The sequence below is a fragment of the Ruditapes philippinarum genome, unplaced genomic scaffold, assembly GCF_026571515.1.
Source record: "Ruditapes philippinarum isolate M1 unplaced genomic scaffold, ASM2657151v2 ctg3114_1_1_1_1, whole genome shotgun sequence".
NCBI lineage: Eukaryota > Metazoa > Mollusca > Bivalvia > Venerida > Veneridae > Ruditapes > Ruditapes philippinarum.
In genome coordinates this window covers 88966-110261 of record NW_026854487.1, presented here as the reverse complement: position 1 = coordinate 110261, position 21296 = coordinate 88966, and the positions used below count along the sequence as shown (strand labels likewise).

Sequence of the window (21296 nt, the reverse complement as noted above, 5' to 3'; positions counted from 1 at the left end):
TGAATCAATGTCATGAGGCGCTTGCCTAGGAAAACCCCTCGCCTCAGTTCACGAAATGCACGACTTCAGTTGAAAATTTCTCGAGATGTTTGCTCATATATTTTGAATTAAATAGCTAGTAAGGACCTGTTACTAATATTGTTTTTACTGACATGTTCTCCCAAATATCGTATGTGAACTGCTGAAATTTATCAGGCTATGTAGGCTATAAGATTCAAAGTCAACTCGTCCCGTGGTCAACTCGTCCTGTGGTCAACTCGTCCCGTGGTCAACTCGTCCCCTATATTTTATTATTATTGTTTTTCATATATTTCATAAATTATTTAAAATTACTTAAAAAACTTTAGATAAAATTATTGAATTGGATATTTTTTACGCTTTTCGTATGCGAATATGTTTCATATGCAATGATCATGATGATGAAATATCATAGACTCACCTGACCTATGCTCGCCCAGGCGCATGCTCGCCCAGATTTTAATTTTTATGATATAAACTTATGAATAAACATATTATCTGAATCATGTGTTGTTGTTTCTTGATGCTGCAAGTGTCCTAGTTTCTCACCTTGTTTTTGAAGAGTTTAACGGAAGTTCTTAGCATAATAAAGCAGACGAAAACGAAAACCTAAGTACAAATGAAAGTCCGTGATGCTAATAAAAACAACGAATCATGTGTGACTTTTTAATAAAATCTTAATAAAAATCAACTTAAAATAACAATTAAACATTGTTCTTACTTTTTGTAAAGTTTAAGTTGTTCCGATATATTTAAAACAGTCGTAAACTGGTATTGACACCAGCTGTCATATTGTTTTTGTACATGCAATTTCCAGGGCCGCCACAATAGTCCGCTTTCTCCATTAAAATCTGTCACTTTTGGTGCATTTATGATGTATTTTTTGGTTAGACATTGATTTATTAATAACTTAGTTGATGATTAACGAAGACTGCAGCTTTAAATAAAAAATTAATTACTTTTTTCGTTTTTTTTATCAGAAGTTACTAAAAATAACCTAGGTATTTACACCACTAATTTTTCCCATATCCTCTTCAGAGTGATCAGTATGCCCAGTATGCCCAGGCAACAAAAATTCATGATCCTGAGACATTTGAAAAAGGCTAGAAAGCTTTTAAAAGAGGGATATGACAAGTGGTGCCACTATGAGTGCTTGCCATCTAATGTGCAAACAGATGTAGATCTGAGTTTAGTTACCAGCACAAGGTGGTTTTGTAGATATTGTACAGAGGAGTAATTGTTGAAACTGTAGACCACACACTGTTGTTTTTGTTCTAGGTTATGTTTCTAGTTTACTTTTTGAAATTGAAAAAACTTATGTACATGATATTTAGTCACAGAAACTTTTTAGTCACACTCTACCAACAGCAGTTGACTATCTTTTGAAAAAATGAAAAGTCTACATAGTAAGTATATCTAAATAAGATTTTCTCTGAATAAATATAATTATAATGCAAAATATAAATACCTGCTTTATATTAACAAATCAGTCTAAAAATATGATGAATGATTCCAGGTAATATCCGTTTTATATTCGTAATATACCGGTGGGCGAGCATGGGTATCCTCCCTTCAACATTTCAGAATATTAATTTGGTGGTGTTTGACCTAGCAGACAGTACCCGGATGTAAGTGTTTATGTTTTAAATGGGTCACATTACGTACCAAATATGACCAGCTATAAAACAAATTCGAAAAAGTTTTTTTAAAGTCAAAGTGTATTAAATAGTATTCAAATAATTGCCTTTATTGGGCGAGCATAGGTCCGACGAGTCTACATGTCTTTTTTTTAAAAATTATTTCAAATATATTAACTTTCATTGTTTTGTTTTTTCATGTACGTATTTTATTGTTTGTTTTTGTTTTTTGATATTTTATGACTCTTGGGGTTCTGAATTCTCTCAGAAGACCTGTGGAAGGCAATTCCCCATTTCTGTATCGGTCCCACAGTTGGTGAGTCTGAGATTCATCGGCAGGCTCTTCTCTAACAGTGGCACTACATGGCTGACAAATGAAAGCAATCTCCCGGTCACCCCTCACAGCTGACCTATTGTCGGCGATCGTTATACCCTTAATATAATGTTTTCATTCAGTTGTCTACCTTAATCTACAAAGTTACAAAATTCAACTTAATTACAATCAGTATTTTATTATGGTACAGACATTTAGAATATATTTATATTGTGAAAAAAAAAATATTGTAAGTAAACGAGACGGTTTCAAATTATTCAATATTTTCCGCTTTTCCATTTAACAAAACATTTTTTTATTAATTAAATGTAGTTGTTAATTAAATATATCATGACACATGCCGTTTGTTACCAAATTAAACACCTAGAAATTTGATAATAACGTTAACAACACATGAATAATGTGGTTGGATACGTATTTAGATATTTAAAGAACGCATGTCTTTAAATTGAAATTATACAAATCGCGTGAAAATCGTGCAAAAGGTTGTTATTTATAAGTTTTTATTCTCCAATTAAATGTCGAATTTGTTTTTGATGGTGTATGGTCAAATATATGAAAAAGGTTGATTAATTCAATACGTTGACTTGTATTATACAAGAAATTCTAGAACTCGGTTTATTGCAGCTCTTCTTTGAGATCAGTGTAAAGATTTATTTATGGAAATTTAATATTAATCTTTACTAATTATTACATGGTAATTGAATATTTGGTAATTATTTTATCGCTAAATGTTTCCAATCAGTTAATGTCTACTGCAAATATCATTGTACGGATTTTTTATTTAAAAAATAGAAAATAGAAAAGAATAAAATAAAATAAATACTAACTCTTCCAAAAAGCATGTATGTATAACAATTATCATGTTTTTAATTGACACGATCTTTCAATAATGAGATCAATACGCACCGACATGAAGTTTTTAGCACTCCTAATTTCTGTTAATCTGTCGTCAGTCTTTAATCCATTCAGGGATGCGGTAAAAATCAAAGAGATTGACAATATTGTAGTTTTAATTATCATTAAAACTCCGATTAATAAAACATTCAAGTTGTACTTGATTAAATGTTTTCAAACTTACCTGTCTTTGTAGTTTTACATCAAAGCTATGCACGTGCGCTTAGATAAAGAAAATTAAAATGCAAATACAAAAGACGTTATTTTAAATCGATTTCAATCAAATTCATTAAGATTTTACATTAAAGATCTATTTAAAGACATTGATTTATAACATGATAGTGACGAGTTGATCAAAAGTAGGGGATGAGTTGACCAAAAAGGTGATGAGTTGACCAAGGGACGAGTTGACCACGGGACAGGTTGACTGGATTGCGGCTATTGACAACTGATTGATATTTTATCCAGGCCAAAGGGACCCGGCACAGTGTTTGGATAGTGTAAAAAAAGTAATCCTAGAAAAAAAAACATAGTTTATATATAATATTTTACATATAAACTATAATTTTTTTTCTAGAATTACTTTTTTACACTATCCCAACACTGCCGGGTCCCTATGATCTAGGCCAAAGCCCTAACTCAAAAAAAATTATGTACCCATGACCATGTATCCTACTTGCATTAAAAGTCCATGGTTTTGTAATATACACTATCATTTAACATTTAGAGCAATCACTCACTCACTGGAACTGCGTTTTTGTACCTAGCTTAAGGTCTTCAGCGTACCCGTTTATATAGTATGACAATTGACATAATGCGGCATCAGATGAAAAACAATTTAAATATTAAAAAGCGGCTTATAAAGTTTTGGAAGCCAGAACTATCTTGTAACCTACCAATACTAGTCTCAATTTTCCTTATCAAATAAATAGCCTAAAATAGATCTACCAGGTAAAAGAATGTTTTCAACAAAAAGTTTTAAATCTGCATGTTTTTATACATAGCTACTTCTTAATCCATTCTTTGAAATTTCGGGTAAGGACCTTGAACACAAAAAGTAAGAATACACAGAACGGATACGGTATTTTGATCTAACATACATGTATTCTAAGAAACTAAACAATTGTAAACAAATAGTAATTAAATGCTAGAGTTATTGACTAAGATTCTTCCAATATATCAAGTAAAATTCCCTCTTTAGAAAATTTATTGATACATAAGTAAACAGAACATTATTATCTTATTAAGCTTGTAGAAACCGAAAGTACAGAATGTCTTCCTGTTTATATTTATTTAATTCGGATTTGTTTATATTTCTACATCAGTGGGCATTTTTGAATTGATAATGAAAAAAAATGATTGTCAGACATATTTTTACCAAAATAGACTTCATTTTCCTTTGAATGTCAAATATATACATTTGTTATACATTATCAAAGATTACACTCTCTGTTTTTATTTATACCTAAAAGTGTTTTTATTTATACCTAAAACCACATGGTAAAACTAATTTCATTCTGTAGTTAAGTCAGAAGACTGAAGTTATAATGAATAATAGCTTCCAATTGCTTTTATGTTCCATTTTAAAACACTAACTCATGCAGGGTTCATACAGTCTTAAAAAGTGCTTAAATTTGAGTCCCTGTCTTAAAAAGTGCTTAAAAATGTAAAATAGTGCTTAAAAGTCTTTGAATTTGAATACTGTCTTGAAAAGTGCTTAAATTTTCTGACAATATGCTTGAAAATGATTGAATGACATAATGTCGATAAAAATCAACAGTTAACAAAATAAATTTTTTTTATCCAATTTAGTATCAAAATCAATGAAATGTTTGCTCAAGGTAACAGTAAGTGGACAAATTGCACTTGTTTTGAACTAATTTGTATTTGATGCACCCTTTGTTGTTCAATGAAATCATAAAATTCCAAAAAAGAGCAGCAAGAATAATTCTAGATAAAAGTTACGATGCACCCTCCAGTGATTTGTTTAAAGAACTAAATTGGATGAGATTTGATGACAGAATGATATACAAAAAAGCAATCATAATGTTTAAATCTATCAATGACATACCATATCCACAATACATGCAAAGTAAATTCCAATTTGTTTACCAAAAACATGAGCGCAACAAATAGTTCAGACCTAGCTGTTCCACGACCTAAGAAAGAATTTTTCAGAAAATCCCTAGTATACTCTGGCCCTAAATTATGGAATAATATCCCTCTTAACATAAGAAAATCTAAAACAGTTCAGGAATTTCAAGCTTCATATCTATCCTGGCATTTTTCATCATTAAATTAATCATTTTATAACAAAATTAGAACCTTATCATTTGATGTACCAACTAAAACATATTTCCCACTTTGTTTTATTTGATATGTACTTCTTTGACATGTATTATGCTATGAATGGACTGTAAATCTTTAACATGTATTTCTAGTTCTGACAATTTCAATGTACATTGTACCACAATGTTGTTGCAATTATTTCTGTAATATTGTAGTTGTATATATTGTAAATTATGTTTTTCTTAGAGGCCCACATGGAAGATTGGGTAACCAAATGTGTAGCCTCAATAAATAAAGCCTTAACTTACTTACTTACTTACTTACTTTATAAAACCTTAATTTGGCCAGAAATTGTGTATAATTCAAGAAAAAATGGTGAATAAACTATCCTTCTTAGGTTGAATATTGTGTCGATATATGTGCAACAAATGTGCTTAAAAATGGGAATACATGCTTAAATAGTGCTGAAAAAGTCCTTGAATTTTGGCATTGGATGTCTGTATGAACCCTTTCATGGTTTGTTGGAACCACAAATGCATATCAGTAAACCAGCTAAAATGTAATATGGAGAAGTCCCGGGCTTTTGCTTGGCTGGCTATAGACTACAGGTGTACATTTAAAAGGAAATCAAATAAGAAACACTTAAGAAAATATTGAATTCTATTCCTATCAATGAATTTTTCAGTGTCAGTTCTACTAAGTTGGGCGCCGCCATTTTCAGTGTAACTCAATGATAATTGCCGGGGTATTCCAATAACGTTTTACAGTCACAACTTTTTGGCTTAAGAAAAATATTTGAGGTGTTCCGATTGAAAACAGAAGCGGTATATGAAATACCGAATGGCACCTTAAAAACGAAAATTGTAAAATTAAAATGAACATTTTTTTTCTGACTTCTCTATTCATAGGCATACCTTGATATCATTTTTGATTTTATGAAATAATTATGTATGTATGTGATATTGGTATTAGCTTGCAGTGCTTTTAAAGGGCCATTTTGGGTTTGAAATCCCTACCCCTCCCCCAAACCCCAAAAAGTATATGTTTTTCTCTATTTCTTAAATGCATCTATTTTATCACTAAAGTTAGACAGAGAAATTGTAGTGTGAAAAAAATAATGGTATTAAATCACAATTTAATTCAAAATGGGCTGTTTATTCCATTTCTGAATGTCCTTCCTAAAATTTCCCCTCTTTAAGCAACTTTCCCCTCGCCATGGGCACTGCCACCATTCCCCTTAAAGTGAAAAAAACACTGATTTTTAACAATTTACTAGTCTAGGGAAAGATTGCTTGCCAACATTCAGTAATGAATAGTACATAGGGAACAAAACATGGTCAATTTCATAACAGAATTGTATCATCCAATAGAATGTCAGACAAGCTTGGAAAATTTTGATAGAATTAAAAATCTACAGCTAAAAGTAGTGTCTGCGGTATTTTTTCGAAACTTGAAGTCAGATGCAAAAATTCAGGTGGTACACATACCTGTCAGAGTTTGACGCAAAAATGATGGTCCGTTTTGATTTACAAAAATCAGACTACACAACAAACAGATGAAAAAAGTAATTTATGCTACATAGCTTCAAAGATTCATGTATATATGAACAAAAAGATATAATGTTCCATTTCCAGAAAAGTGTATATCTCTACTAATTCTAGATTGACACCAGAAAGAAATGGTATGTGTTAATTTAATACTTCAACTTTTTGTTGGATAGTTTATTTACTGGTATCAAAGCAGTTCCCTTAAAAAACAAACAAAAAAAAACAAGGAAAAAAAGTTAATGTTTATACTAAAAATTGCTGAAACAAATCAACTTCAGTTAAAAGCATATGCTTTGTCAAGATATGAAGATGTTAGTGTACAGTTAGAGCAACATGACATGTCCTAGAACATAGCTTGTTTTCAGGATGTAAAATAATGAATTTTCAATGAGAACTTTTTCTTATTTACATGTATGTAACTAAAACAATTATTAACTTAATTATGATTTATTTCAGCATTATCTTTGTTTGATTCAACAAACTGGAGTGGAAGTATATAGAGAAATGCCAACAAGATAAAATAATCAACAAATGTACAGTCGAACTTTGTTCGCTCAAACTCGTAGGGTCTGTGCCAATTTGTTCGAGAGATTGGTAGTTCGAGCCAACAGAGGTTGAACTATTATCACGTAGGACATAGGCCTAAACTTTTTCCATCTTACATCGGTCGAATGATAAATACGTCAATATAATTGTTTGCTAGTACATCAGTTCGTGGGATACGCCATTTCTTTTAAATAATAAGAAATATTATCCCAGTGTTCGGTTTTCAAATGAGTATTAACTCACTGTGTGTGATCTATATTCTTGCATATTGTAAATGGTTGAGTTCGATTGGGCAATCATTTTCCAATCTTGTTGAACAATGTTCAAAATATATTTATATGTTTATTATGGGATAAAATTAATTTTAAACAATGAATTAATTAAATATTTAAAACAAAAAATTAACAGCAGTATTTATTTGTAGTCATTTGCTAAAATAAACACACATACAAGTATCATTCTATAGATATTCACGTTACATGCACCACGGCTGTAATAAAAGCCATCCTGGTACATATGTAAATGTCATCTTTTTATTGACTTGCACATTTTACTTATTTCACGGGTTATTTTCTTTTTATCATTTCTAAAGACGGCAAATAAACAATATTATCATAACAAACCAATTGGTAACAAAATCTCAAATTTTGTATCAATTAACCTAAATTGCCTTATCACAATCATGAGGTGTTAAAAGCACGTGTCGCTGACTGTTACTTATTTAGAACATGTCGACACAAAACTTTTGTTTTTTGTTTTCGACCGAAAAGGTGTGATTTTAACTTTATTTCTGCCCATAGATCAGGTTCAAGCGTGAGGTGTTCGAGCAAACTGAAGTAGAACAATATATATTATCTAGGAATTTTGCCGGGACTGGGTGATGAGTTTGGACGAAGGGTATTGTGCGATCCGAGTTTGAGCGAACAAAGTTTAACTGTATATTCTATACATTATATTTTCACTTTTTTGGCGAAAGTCTTCTTTTTAACTATTCTCTGTATGATGATACAGATGATGATATGTTTTATTACTATTGTGTTAACAAGACTTTCAGAAGTTTCAAAAACCTCTATTAATATTATGTTATTCTGGTGGACGGAAACTGTTTTGATACCAGTACATGTACACTTTGAATTTTGTTAATATATGTATTATGAAATTGAAGTGTTCGCTCTTGGTTTTAAAACATAATCAAATTTTGTTAACACTTGTTTGACCATGTCATATATAATGTTTTCAGGCTTGAAGAAAGAGTTGGGTGTCTTGGACTTGGGCCAAAGTTGTATGCCACATGAGTACAGTAAGTAAGGTTTCACAACACCTCAAGTTTACCCATTAATGACTCACTGTGACAATTAGCTCCTAGCTATTGTACCTCAAAATCTTTTAACCCTTGACCTTACCACCCTGGCTGCAAAATCATTCATTATTCGCACATAACATGTAATTGAATATTGAATCTCTTTGCTATTCTTTAAGTCTCAGTACATTTTTTTTCAAGTTTGATTTTCTTTATCTGTAAGGCTAATCTGGAGGCTACAGTTATACTGACACATTCAATATAATAAGCACATAGATCATTAAATTTGGGTCCAAGGTTGGTAGTCTTATATAAATTTGTGCTGATCTTTTGTTGCATAAAATGTGCTACGGTTCATGTTTTTTCCAATCCTTCAGGAAAACTGGAAAGTTGTGGTCTCAAGTACATGCAGTTATATTTTACTGAATTGAAAATATTTGACAAATCATTTCCTGTTTAAAGAATGAATAGTTAATTGTTATTTAATATTATGTAGAATATTATAATATTATGAATCATTTGATCTCGTGTTTTGTTCAGTAGTTTTTCTTGGCATTTTAAAAAAAAGTATAACCTGTTATATTGGTTGTTTTTATTTTACAGGTAAATTTCAACATGGCTAAAAATAGGGGCAAGAGTGAATATGAAAACCGGAGAGGTTTGACCCAGCCAACTCTTCCATTAAGCCTTAGAAATTACGATGGACCTTATAACAGATCAGCCCTTCTTAGCGCACATGCTACATTATTGTATCATGTAGAACAAGTGCAGAGCACAACAGCTTGGAGGAGAATTCAGATGAAAACACCTATAAATGTAAATGGTGTTACAGATTCAGATGATGGATTCGGAGCAGCATCAAATGTATACTCTCATTCCGGACTTCCTGAAACAGAAGAATTTATCGAACCTTGCCATGACCATCCTGAAGAAAAGAACGAATCGTCATATATTTCAGGAACAGTTGATACGCAGGAAAAGACAGAAATTCCATGTTCATCATCTGCCTATGATCAGAATATTAGTGATGACAAAAATTACATTGAGAAAAAAATAAACTGGAAGGAAATGGAAAAAATAACTATAAAAGTTAATGTACAAAGACAAAGTACAGAACGTTCAGATTGTTCTAAAGTTGTGAAGAAAGATTTGTTTTTGGGAGAATCATATGCAAAAGATGGGCATGAAAAGAAAACTTTAGAACAACGTGGAATAAGAAGGAACATTGATGAAAATATTACAGAGTTTACAAAGATAAACAGTAAAGGTGGCAATGAAAATAGAACTTTAGAACAGTATATCGAAGATGGGATTTCTGGTGAAATTGTAAATGAAACTTATAAAACACAAATAACTTCAAAGCAGTCAGTGCAGCAGATTCTGAAATGTGATTTTTGCGATTATAGATGTACAGATTTAAATGATATTGAAGAGCATCTGCAAAGTGTTATGCATTATTCCGCTAGTAGATGTGACATTGATAATGCAGGAGAAGTCGTACTTAAAGAGAAAATGATTTCTAAAAATGAAAAAGCTAAATTCAAAACAGCAGTGATGAAATGTCCTAGCAACATTTGCTGTACCATTTTTCATGAAATGAGCCAATGCATATCACATTACAATGAGAAGCATTGGAAAATGGGAGCACCAAGAAGTCAATTCGCCTTGGCTGATATTGTGAAGGTGGACGAGTGCAGTATAGTGTTAAAACCTCCGAAATGCCAGCTGTGTTCCTTGGAGCTTAGGTCCAAAAGCCATATGAAAAAGCATCTCATAGAGAAACACCTACCATTAAGAGATAGTTTCTCAAAGTGCAAAAATAAATTCATACTTTTTTGTATAGATTGTGAGAAAAGTTATTCATGGATAGATGAAGTCATTTCTCATTTACGAAAACATAAACCTTCTATGCATGAAGTTTCAACCTTTAATATCTTTCAGATTGATAATGTAAGAAAGTTTCATATATCACATACTGGCACAATAAATAAGATAGGTGGTGATTCTGATGCTACAGTAGGTTCCGGAAAGCGCGCACATGATCTGACATTTTCAAGTAATGAGCCGAATCTTAAAATTACAAGAAAGATGGAAAGTTCGAGTCGTGAAGTAGCCCTTGATAATGAAACTGATAAATTGCAGGTTGCTAAAGATGAACAGCAGGTTGCTAGGCATAAACAAACTCTAACAGGTACAGATTCATGCGATTCAGTAAGCAATATTTTGGTCGAGGCAAAAGCATCAGGCATGGATATATCTTTACAGACAGGGAGTAGTGTCCAACAAGAAACTCTGAAAGATGTATTCAGTTGTGACTACTGCCAAGAACTGACTGATTCCGAGAAACAGATCATGTCTCATCTAAACGAAAGATGTCATTCATCAGCAAGTTCTGTTTTAATTGATAGTGATAAGAACGTTAAGTATATCAAAAGGCTAAGTTCAATGTCACGTGTTGGTCGTAGTCATCAAAAACTTTACGCAACTTGTACTAAAAATTGTCATATTCTGTTCAAAAGTGTAAAAGAAAACATTGAACATGATGTGGTTTTTCACCATGCTGTAATGAAATGTAAACCTTGTTATGGCATAGTTACAGTAAGAGAGGAAGTTGTGTTGAAACTGTCTGTCAAGAAGTGTATAGTGTGTGGATTATCATGGGACAAGACAAAGCCTTTATTAACACACTATAAAGAACAGCACATGCCTTTTTCATCAAAGGAAGGCTGTGATATATTCTTTAAATGCGCAACCTGCCCAAAAACTTTTTCCAGGTTAAAAGACTCATTGCATCATGCTAAGACACATATTTACGCTAAGGACGACCACCAGTTTAAATTGTCAGTGTTGTATTTAGACAGTGAAAGAGAATTACGTGAACTGCCTCCGAAGTTTTCAAAAAATGAAAAGGAGCGTGAAGAGAAAATCAAAACTTTAAAGAACTCAATACAGGAATTGGAATCAAAGACAATGTGTGAGAAAAAAGCTAAACAGTTGAAAAAGAGAGCTCTTCGGAAAGCCAAACATAAACTTTTAGCCATTCTAACTTAAATGAATGGTTATCATCAGGAGATGTAGAAAGTGGTTAGAAAAACTACACATAGCCTAAATAAAGGGACTGTAAATGAAAGGAGTGGTTAACAGTAGTCAGTTACTTTTTGTCAGGTCTTAAATAAATATCCTATTGTTTGTTGCAAGAAATTTCTTTTAACATTTTTTTCTTATTATAAAATGATAATTGTGGCTGATTATGTAAGAACAGTGTGTAAAGAGTGTGAATGTTTTAGAATTGTATCCTTTGGATGAATCAACATTTTATTGGTGCAGGGAAAAAATACAACAAAAACATCTTATATTTGTATGTTTGGTTTTTTTGTTGGTCCCCATAGTCATTCTGATAATTATCAATGACATAAGCCTTAAATAATGTAAAGTGAATATCAACTGCTTGGTGCGAATGGGTTGTAACTTGTTCTTTATGTCATATGGGTTACAACACGTCCGTACTAAGCCCTCAATATACTCTTTTTCAAGGTTATTACTTCCAAGAAAGTAACCAAAGTTTGGTATTTGTATTTACCTAACCTGTAAGAATAGTAGGACTATCATACTTCCTCAACATTGGCGTTGACATACATGTACTTTTTCTTGCTTGCAAATTCATCTCACTATATACTTAATATACCAGTATTCAATACTTTACATTATGACTTCAGGATCTAACTTATAAGCAAGTTTGTTAGGTTTCACGTCATACCAACAAAACCATAAAAGTTATAAGGCGACTTTCATGCATTACTGATGGAGGAAGACCTTTCCTTGCTCCTCCATGCATCATTTCAGACACCAGCACTGAGCAGGCACCCAACTAGAATCACCAACCTTCCCAAAGCTAGCTGGTCTGATGATAGCTTATATAGCATATAGAATAAATACAGCAAAATGTTCAAAATCATTCACTGTTAAAAATAGAGTTTTAATCAACATACAATCTTAGGATTAGAAGTGAAGCAGGGATTAAGATGTAAGGGGTAGAGTGATCATGAATAATCTTATTGATAGCATGATTCTTTAAAGAAAAACATACCACATTTCTTTAACCTTTTACCCCATGAGCATATTGCCAAAAATGGCCGTTTTCATTGAAAAGCCTCCTGTAACAAGTTCAAACTGCTATGAAACTATGAAAAATGCTTCAATACTAATACAACTTGGCACAAATGTTGACTACACCATAGCCTCTGTAACAGCATGCTCAATGGTAAATTTCCTGTTACCATGGCAATGAGGGGACGTCTCAAAATTGCCAAAAATCACTATTTTGCATTGTTTTTATGCCCCCGGGCATATAGTAATTGAACTGTCCGTCTGTCTGTCCGTACGAGGTTAACCTAGAACGGCTAGTTGGATTTTTCTTAAGTTCTACCTGTACCAATGGCTTCTAAGTTTACACACTTACTAATCAATACAAAGTACATGATCTGGGCAAGTTACATAACTCTGGCTTTCATATTTACCAAGTTATTGTCCTTTTCAGCACTTAGAAAATGAATAATGGTTAACCTAAAACGGCAAGTTGGAAATATCTTAAGTTCTATCTATACTAATGGCTTTATAATTTCCACACTTACTTATCAATACAAAGTACATGATATTGCCAAGTTATATAACTGTGTCATCCATATTTCCCAGTTATTTCCCTTTTTACTCTTTGAAAATAGGGTCTTGTCTGGTTAACCTATTTCGGCAAGTTGGATTTATCTTAAATTTCTCCTTATTGCTTAATTTCTTTAATGATATCTTAGTAGGTGGATACCTTTGATGGTCCTCTAATTTTTTGTGGAGAAAGCGGTCTCTAGGGTCAAGGTCAAGGTCACTGGTTTAAAATATAAATATAAACATTTTTGCTCATACAGCCTTTATTTTTTAGTTGATGTCTTAGTTTAATACAAACATGCCAAGGGAGGTCCTCCTTCTTTGGGTGTAGTAAGGGGTCATTTGGGTCAAGGTCAATGTTACCACTGTCAAGGTCACCAATGTTAAAAATAAATTTTTACAGGTGTATTGACCTTATTCTATAGACAGATGTTATTTATGATTGATAGAAACATAAACTTTGATGAAGTTAGTGGTCAGTTGGGTCAAGGTCACCAGTGCTAAAAATAGATTTTTACACATTTGCTCATACAGCCTTTATTAAGTGACAGATATATTTTATATTTGGTAGGAAGATAACTTGCATGGTATTCATCCTTTTGATTGGGGTAGGGATCAGTGGGTCAAGGTCACTTGTGCTAAAAATAGATTTTTACACTTTTGCCCATACAGCTTTTATTTATTGATAGATGTATTTCATATTTGGTAGGAAGATAACTTGCATGGTATTCTTCCTTTGGATGGAGTAAGGGGTCAGTTGGGTCAAGGTCACCAGTGCTAAAAATGGATTTTTACACTTTTGCCCATACAGCCTTTATTTATTGACAGATGTATTTCATATTTGGTAGGAAGATAACTTACATGGTATTCTTCTTTTAGATAGAGATAGGGGTCAGTTTGGTCAAGGTCACCAGTGCTCAAAATCGATTTTAAACTTTTGCCCATACAATACTATGTCCACTGTTGCATTGATAATATGTATGTCAAGGTTCAAAGTGGCTTAGAAGTAGATAATGAATTGTGTAAGATGTTTAACCATCCATTTTACCATTTGAATTATATACTTACTGGTGCCAATCCAAATTGTCCAGATTATTCTGAGCAGGCGTTAAAAAAAAAAATTTGGAACTTTTTTAACTTTCACTAGGACTATCAGTTTTCTTGAGTAGATTAAATAAAGAGAAGAAATAGCAGATTATAATATATTTTTTCCAGAAGTGTTATACCAATTACTACCCTGTAAATTGAAACATTTTCCTATAATTTCAGATAACTGAAAAAAAAGCTGTCATGGCAAACCAATGGGGAAGTAGTAGAATTGGTCAATACAGCCAGCGTAGCACACCAAACTTTTCTGAAAATATAAACCGAAATAGGCAAAATGTTTCAAGGTTAAGCCTACAAAGCTATCAAGGTCCATTTGATCGGTCTACACTTGTAAGAGCCAGAGACGAGCTGCATTTTCATATCGAGCACATGCAAGATACTGCCGTCTGGTACAGAATTAAGCAGAAGACGGGCGTTAATATTCATGGGGCAACTTATTTTGATGACGGTTTCGGAGAGGCCTCAAATACTTTTTCTCATGCAGAGCTACATGAAAATGTAGGTGAAGGTTTTGATCATGAAGATTTAAGTGCAGATACGCTGACTAATGAACGGAAAAATCAATACAAGCAGCCAACACAAACAGTAACCTCGTCAGCAGAACCGGAAATGTCTTCATTTATTGGTTCAGTAGAAAACAATATTGAGGACAACAGTAATGATTCAAGCTGTGTTATTGTAGAAGAGCAAAAGAGTATTAATTCAAAACGTAAAGAATTAGATCTTGAATCTGATGGGTTAGAAATCATCAATAGTGAAGCAGACCCAGATGTGATTGTCATTGAAAACAGTTTTAACGAAAAAATAGGAAGTGGAAACCCATTTAATGAAACGAATGATTTAGACAACAACAATATTGGCCAGTTTTCACTGTCTGATGGTCAGAAAGTTCAAAAGACTACATTCAAATGTGACCTTTGTGATTTTGCAAGTGATGCCAGGTCTATTGTACAGCAACATTTAAACAAAGCTATTCACTTTGCAGCTAGTGAATATTCAATAGATAAGGAAGGGAATATGTTGCTGACGAATAAGATGGTTTTACAGAATTTTAAAGCCAAATTCAAAAATGTATTAGTTGTATGCCCTGACTGTCTGAAAGTCTTTCCTGATATACACAGTTGTGCAACACATTGCAATCTTCAGCATCAGAAATTAAATGATGGAATAAAAGATAGGTATGGTTTGATACAAGTTATTCAGGAGGAAGTTTGTGATGATAGTATACATGTTTTTAAATGCAGCCATTGCTACGAGTTTTTCAGTAGCAAACAGATTTTGACGAACCATATTAAGGACTGGAATCATTATCCGTTTTCAGATATGAACAATTCTAAGAAAATCTTTTTTTGTGTCCATTGTAAAACCAGTTTCGAATCATATGAAAAGGTTCTTAGCCATCATGAGCGTGGCCATTGGAAGTTGTCTAGAGATGGTGTTCTAAAGTTTGCAGTATTTCATTACAACAATGTAGAGTGTCATACTCTACCTCATGGAACCAGCACACTGGCTGGAACAAGCACTCAAGCTGGGAACAGCAAAAGAAAGCATGATGGGAACACAACAGAGATGGAGCCTAATAAGAAAGAAAGACGTTACAATCCTAGTGAAAATTTGACCACAATAAGCAATGGGACTTTAAACGATACAATAGAAAAACATGTGAATTTTGACAATCAAAGCCACACAGAAAGAATGGATGGTAATATAGATACGTTGTCAAAACCAGCACCAGAAGATAGTATAAATTGTGGGCAAGAAGAGACTTTAACAGAAACTTTCAAATGTGACTATTGTCCTGAAATGAATAAGGATGGAAATCGAATGTATTTGCATCTTGTAAATGATGTTCATAGTTCTGCCAGTACACACCTCATTGACCATCAAGGAAACATTATGTATCTCAAAAATACAAAAACCATAACATTTGAGGGAGCGAATTTCAAAAAAGTTGTACCCACATGCTCTTCATGTAATCTACTGTTTGACACGCCGTTCATTTGTGATGATCACAATATCAGATCCCACCAAAGTAAAGGCGGTTATTATCACATAGCGGATATTGTAGGGAGAAAACCAGTTAAAGAACCATTTTCTAAAAAAGTTTGTTCAGTTTGCAAGCAAGAATTTCGAAAACTTAAGCAACTGAACAATCACTGTACACAATCCAATCATTTCCCATTTCAAGCTAGAAATGATTGTAACATTTATACATTGTGCTGTTACTGTAGCAAGACCTTCTCATCATACAAAGTTGCTTGTAGTCATGTAAAAAAACATGAGGCTTTTGCAAAGAATGACATGCTTGATTTAGTGATATTGTATGTTAGTAAAAATCCAAGAAAGATAGACATTCCACCTTATGAAACTACTAAAGCAGGGGAGTTAACAAGTATTCGGTCAAAAATTACCAGTCTTAAGCAAATGAAAAAGAATTGTGGTAAAACAGGAAAATCCCAGTACACAATGGAGATTCGTAATATGACAAAATTGTTATAACTGTAAGCATTATTTAGTAGCCCTTATGGTGGTGAAATATGGAGATTCTTTACAATCATGTCAAGTATTTGAGGACATTTGAATTTGTGAAAAATAGGAACATTTGTTTATTTTACGTCTTTGAGTTAGTGGTACTGGGGTGCCTGAAATAATGCACAGAAGGGCACCTAAGGTTTGCCTCCACCAGTAAAGTTTGACCTATACTGTGTTGGTGCAACTTAAAACTCAACCAAAATAAGTGACCTATAGGACTTATGATCTGAGAAAATACAATTAAATGTAAATAGAAAATGGGCTTAAAACTGTTGCTAGGCAATAATTGATACATTGATTTGTTGGATAATAAATGTTTGTAAATTTGAAGGAAGTATTTCAGTTTCGCAAAAATTATACAAATTTCAATAAAGGATGTAGTTCTAAGCTTGACTTTATGTTCTAATGTGAAATTTTTGAATATGCCAACTTTGGTAAATGAAAATACCAATTAATACATACGTTTTAACTTAAAGACCTTTTACAACACTGAGCCTTTTTCATGTACAGGCATCAGTATGGCATCTAGAGCTGTCATCGATAGAGATAATATCGGTGTATTGTTGATATTTTTCTGCCTATCAATAATCGATACACATTTTAAAAAAATGATAATTTTGAATAATCAAATGTCTTGAAATTATGAAAATTCACCAAAAACATATACAGAAGTAGTTATCTATATATAACACAGCAAAGATTAAGCTGCAAGTTTGCCCTCTCGTATTTCCAATTATTAATGAATGCCAAATATAGTATATAATGACCATAAACTTGTGAGAGCTGTTTATATTGTTGTTTGTTTTTTTTTTGTTCAATTAAGGCAGGTCCAATTTTTTTTGTTAATTGCATATGAAGGCACATGTATATTTTACTGTTTTATGTAAGAGACATACTATTTTTTCATTATCAGTTGTTATTTTTTTTCTTTTATTTCTTTCTTTGCTGCCAGACATTTTCTGCAACTTTACTTAAGATAGAATACTTTACTGCCAATAAACTAAAGATATACAGTCATGTATATTTAACCTATGCATGAATATGGGAGAGTAATACTGGCAAATCCAGAATGGGACACATGTTAAAATATCAGAGACATTTAAAGGGTATGAAAGCTATAAATAATTAAATGTTCAGTATAATATATAAATGATAGAAGTTTTTTTCATTCTTAGAATAGTTGTTACATATAATATCAAACACATGAATGTTGTGCATAAAACAGAAGAATAAAATGTTCTGGAACAAAAGTACATATGTACATGTATCATAATGCTATTTTAAAGTAGGGTTTTAACTGTTTAGAAATGATTTTGTGCATGGATTTTATACACCATATTTCTTTCATACAGATAGTTTGGATGCATTCTTTTTCAAAAACACAATTATTTTGTAAATTAATAAGAGCATATATATAGGTCTTTACATCTTAAAGATGGTCAATTAATCTGTTCTAAATATGAAATAATGCAAACTAACTGTTTGCAAAATCTTTACATTAGTTTGGAAATATTTGTTAATGTTCATAAACTTGAATCTCTATAATCTTATGTTTTAGCTTGACTATTTATGGGAAAATTATCATTTTCATTCTGACATTGGTATTGGCTTTTTATGAGCAGCCCAATAGCTACTGAAGTTATTTGCTTGAAACTTCACACATGTCTTTATGTGATAGTTATAGCTATCTATCTAGGACCCATAACACTAGCATGGATTTATATGGAGTTATTCCCCTTTCATAACTTCCATAATTTCAGGTTAAGTTTTAGTGTCCAGGGTTCTACCTTCACATTCAGAGAAGTTTTTCTTTTGAAACTTTACATAGGCGTACAAGCCATAATTTCTTGGTTACTTTCTTGGACAATTCACAGGGGTCATTCAGATCAGCAATCAAATTGTTTTTAAATTTTCAGAGATTATTTCAGATTTTTTGTTTTTACCGGGACATAAATCATCTCTGGGATGCTTCCGTGACTGTCACCTGATTTCTGGGACAGTCCCAGATGTTCGTCAAGTAATGGCATGTATGTCATAGCTCTTGTTTTACTACATGTATAAAGTATTAAGAATAGTATTAAAAGTTCATTGCCTGTCTGATGACTCATATATTTTTATTCACCCTGGAACATAATCAGTTGACATTATGTATTGCTGTTCTGGTGGGTTTGTTTAATGGTTTTGCCCTGCTTTGAATCTGGTTTAAGATTTATAGGATTTCAGTATCAAAAATTGAACACCAACAGATAGAGACTGGTCAGACTGCATGGATGTACAGGTTGGCCTGGCTTTATGCTGGTGGCAAAGGTTGTAAAAAAATATAATCACATGGTTCTAGTAGGTTGATGGTTAATTATGGAGAATATACATGAATTATTTTAGAGATTTGGTTCCCTTCTGAATTTATATGTGGAAAAATACATATCTTTAAGCTTGTATAATTCAATGGTAGATCAGCCTTGAAATATTAAATTTCAGTCAATTATGTTAGATTATTTTAATTAAAAAAAATAGTAGTTTTTCAGTAATTATTGTTTAATATTGTTTTATACTAACATTTTGACTGCTGGCGTCATCAGAATCTACTACTGCACCCAGTGCATACCAACATCAGCCAGCACATTGCTGCCCTCTGATCACAGTCTCCACTGGTTGCTATTCAGTCAGTACTTACTTTGAAATTTTCTCTAAAAGTACTGAATGGTTTTGTCCAGATTACAAAATGGGCAAGTCAATTCAAGCTACATGCATTAAGCATGGTAAAGGCTTATAATAATAATAAATGTAAATGAAAGCAAAGATACAAGTCTGTTACTGTTATAATAATATGTAAGTTTGTATGTATGTGTATATAATTAAAGATGGGTTATAGGTTAGTTTTGTAGGAGTCATCATGACAGGTCTAATGGTTATTATAATTTGCTTGTTTACTCACATTACTTGAAATATATACATGTATTTTTAACTGTAAATAAAGAAAAGCTGTTTGAATTATCTAGTTGTTTTTCTATCAGGAACATTTGTATGTTCTGAATATAAAGAAGGCATAAACATTTTGCTAATAGGTTAGCCAGTATTCAGTTAGACAAATGTGCAGATCCTTTGTCATATTGACTTGCATAAGAAACAGACATTAAAATTACTCTCCTTAGAAACAACAATACCCAGAACTTTGATATATGGCATGTAGCATCACTCTTTGGTCATGTATAAATGATGTCCTTCAGAGTTGACTTGTACAGAGAAACATTTAAATCTCTGAACCTGCCTTTCCAAGAGCATATATTTTGCATGTAGCATATTGCCTTGTAGGCCTGTACAAAAGATACATGTATTTGACATGTATATATTTGACACTATACTGGTGGCAAATACTAATCACTGGGTTAAGCAGGGTAAGGATTAAGCATAGCATTTCTTAGTAGACCATTATAAAAGTTCAATGAATCCAGACCTACCCAGCCTTTCTTGTTACACTGACTTGTAAAGGAATATCTTCCACAGAAACAATGCCAAGAGAGTAGGTATTTGGCATGAAGCACAACTTTGAGGCCATCTGCAAATTTTAAAAACATTATTTTTGGAGTATAAATCGGTTTAAACATTGGCTTATATAGGAAAAAGCAATTAAATATACATTACCTGGTTGACCTCTACTAAGTAAAGTTACGTGTATAAATATGAACGATCAAAGTTTGCCCAGTCCAAATGACTAAGAATAACTACTGCCTTTACTATAATTGGATCTTATGTGAGCGTTTTAAAGGTATCAAAAATCTAATTTACCCCATGTGTTCCAGATATGCAATGTACCGGAACCTTTTTACTTCGTGTAACAAACATTGTTTTTGGACAAGTGGTCCTAGATATATCATTTGGTACTGAAAATCTGCCAATGAGAGCTGAACACTTTTGAAAAATCTTCTTGTCAAAAACCAGAAGGTTTTAGATAATAGCCGCCTCAATCTCCAACCAATGTCCTACACATTTGATACTGCAAAAATATACCGTCGGATTTATTCCTGTCACATGTATCATTTCTTGTTGCCTATAAACCTAAAATCTTTCTATTTCATATTGATCGGAAATAACAGGTCGTCAACATTCATTAAAAAAAGAAAAAGATCAAAATATTACACGAACATCGAAGCAGAAGCAATTTTATGTCAAATCAGAATATATATGCCACGAGGAGCAAGGTCCAATAGTAATGATACAAAGAGAGAATTGGGATGTTGCAGGTACTAAAAGTTAGGCATTTGTCACCACATTGAATAATTTTCAGTGACATCTGAAGTAAAACACGATAAATTGATTGAAACGATGAATTGATTGAAACGTAATGTAGCAGCAAAACCAGGTTTGAATTTAGACAAAGGATTGACAGGAAAAATAAATAGAAGAAAACATCAGGAATAGGTTATAGAGTGAAG

General features: G+C 32.5%; 3 protein-coding genes across 3 annotated transcripts in view; 2 read left to right on the top strand and 1 right to left on the bottom strand.

The window, feature by feature from the left end:
- Positions 1-464, bottom strand: part of LOC132740253 (exportin-5-like) — a 31366-nt gene extending 30902 nt beyond the window's left edge. The window contains 1 exon segment of the mRNA XM_060728120.1: positions 440-464. Within this exon segment, the coding sequence (XP_060584103.1) occupies positions 440-464 (25 nt within the window).
- On the top strand, positions 3-19407 carry LOC132740251 (uncharacterized). Its single transcript, XM_060728116.1, has 2 exons — positions 3-118; positions 14494-19407. Exon 2 carries the CDS (start codon positions 14515-14517, stop codon positions 16828-16830), a length of 2316 nt encoding a protein of 771 aa, XP_060584099.1. The 5' UTR covers positions 3-118; positions 14494-14514; the 3' UTR covers positions 16831-19407.
- LOC132740250 (uncharacterized) lies at positions 6487-11921 on the top strand. Its single transcript, XM_060728114.1, has 3 exons — positions 6487-6856; positions 8509-8568; positions 9172-11921. The coding sequence occupies exons 2-3, from the start codon at positions 8560-8562 to the stop codon at positions 11617-11619; spliced, it is 2457 nt and encodes an 818-aa protein (XP_060584097.1). The 5' UTR covers positions 6487-6856; positions 8509-8559; the 3' UTR covers positions 11620-11921.
- Positions 19408-21296: the final 1889 nt, after the last annotated feature.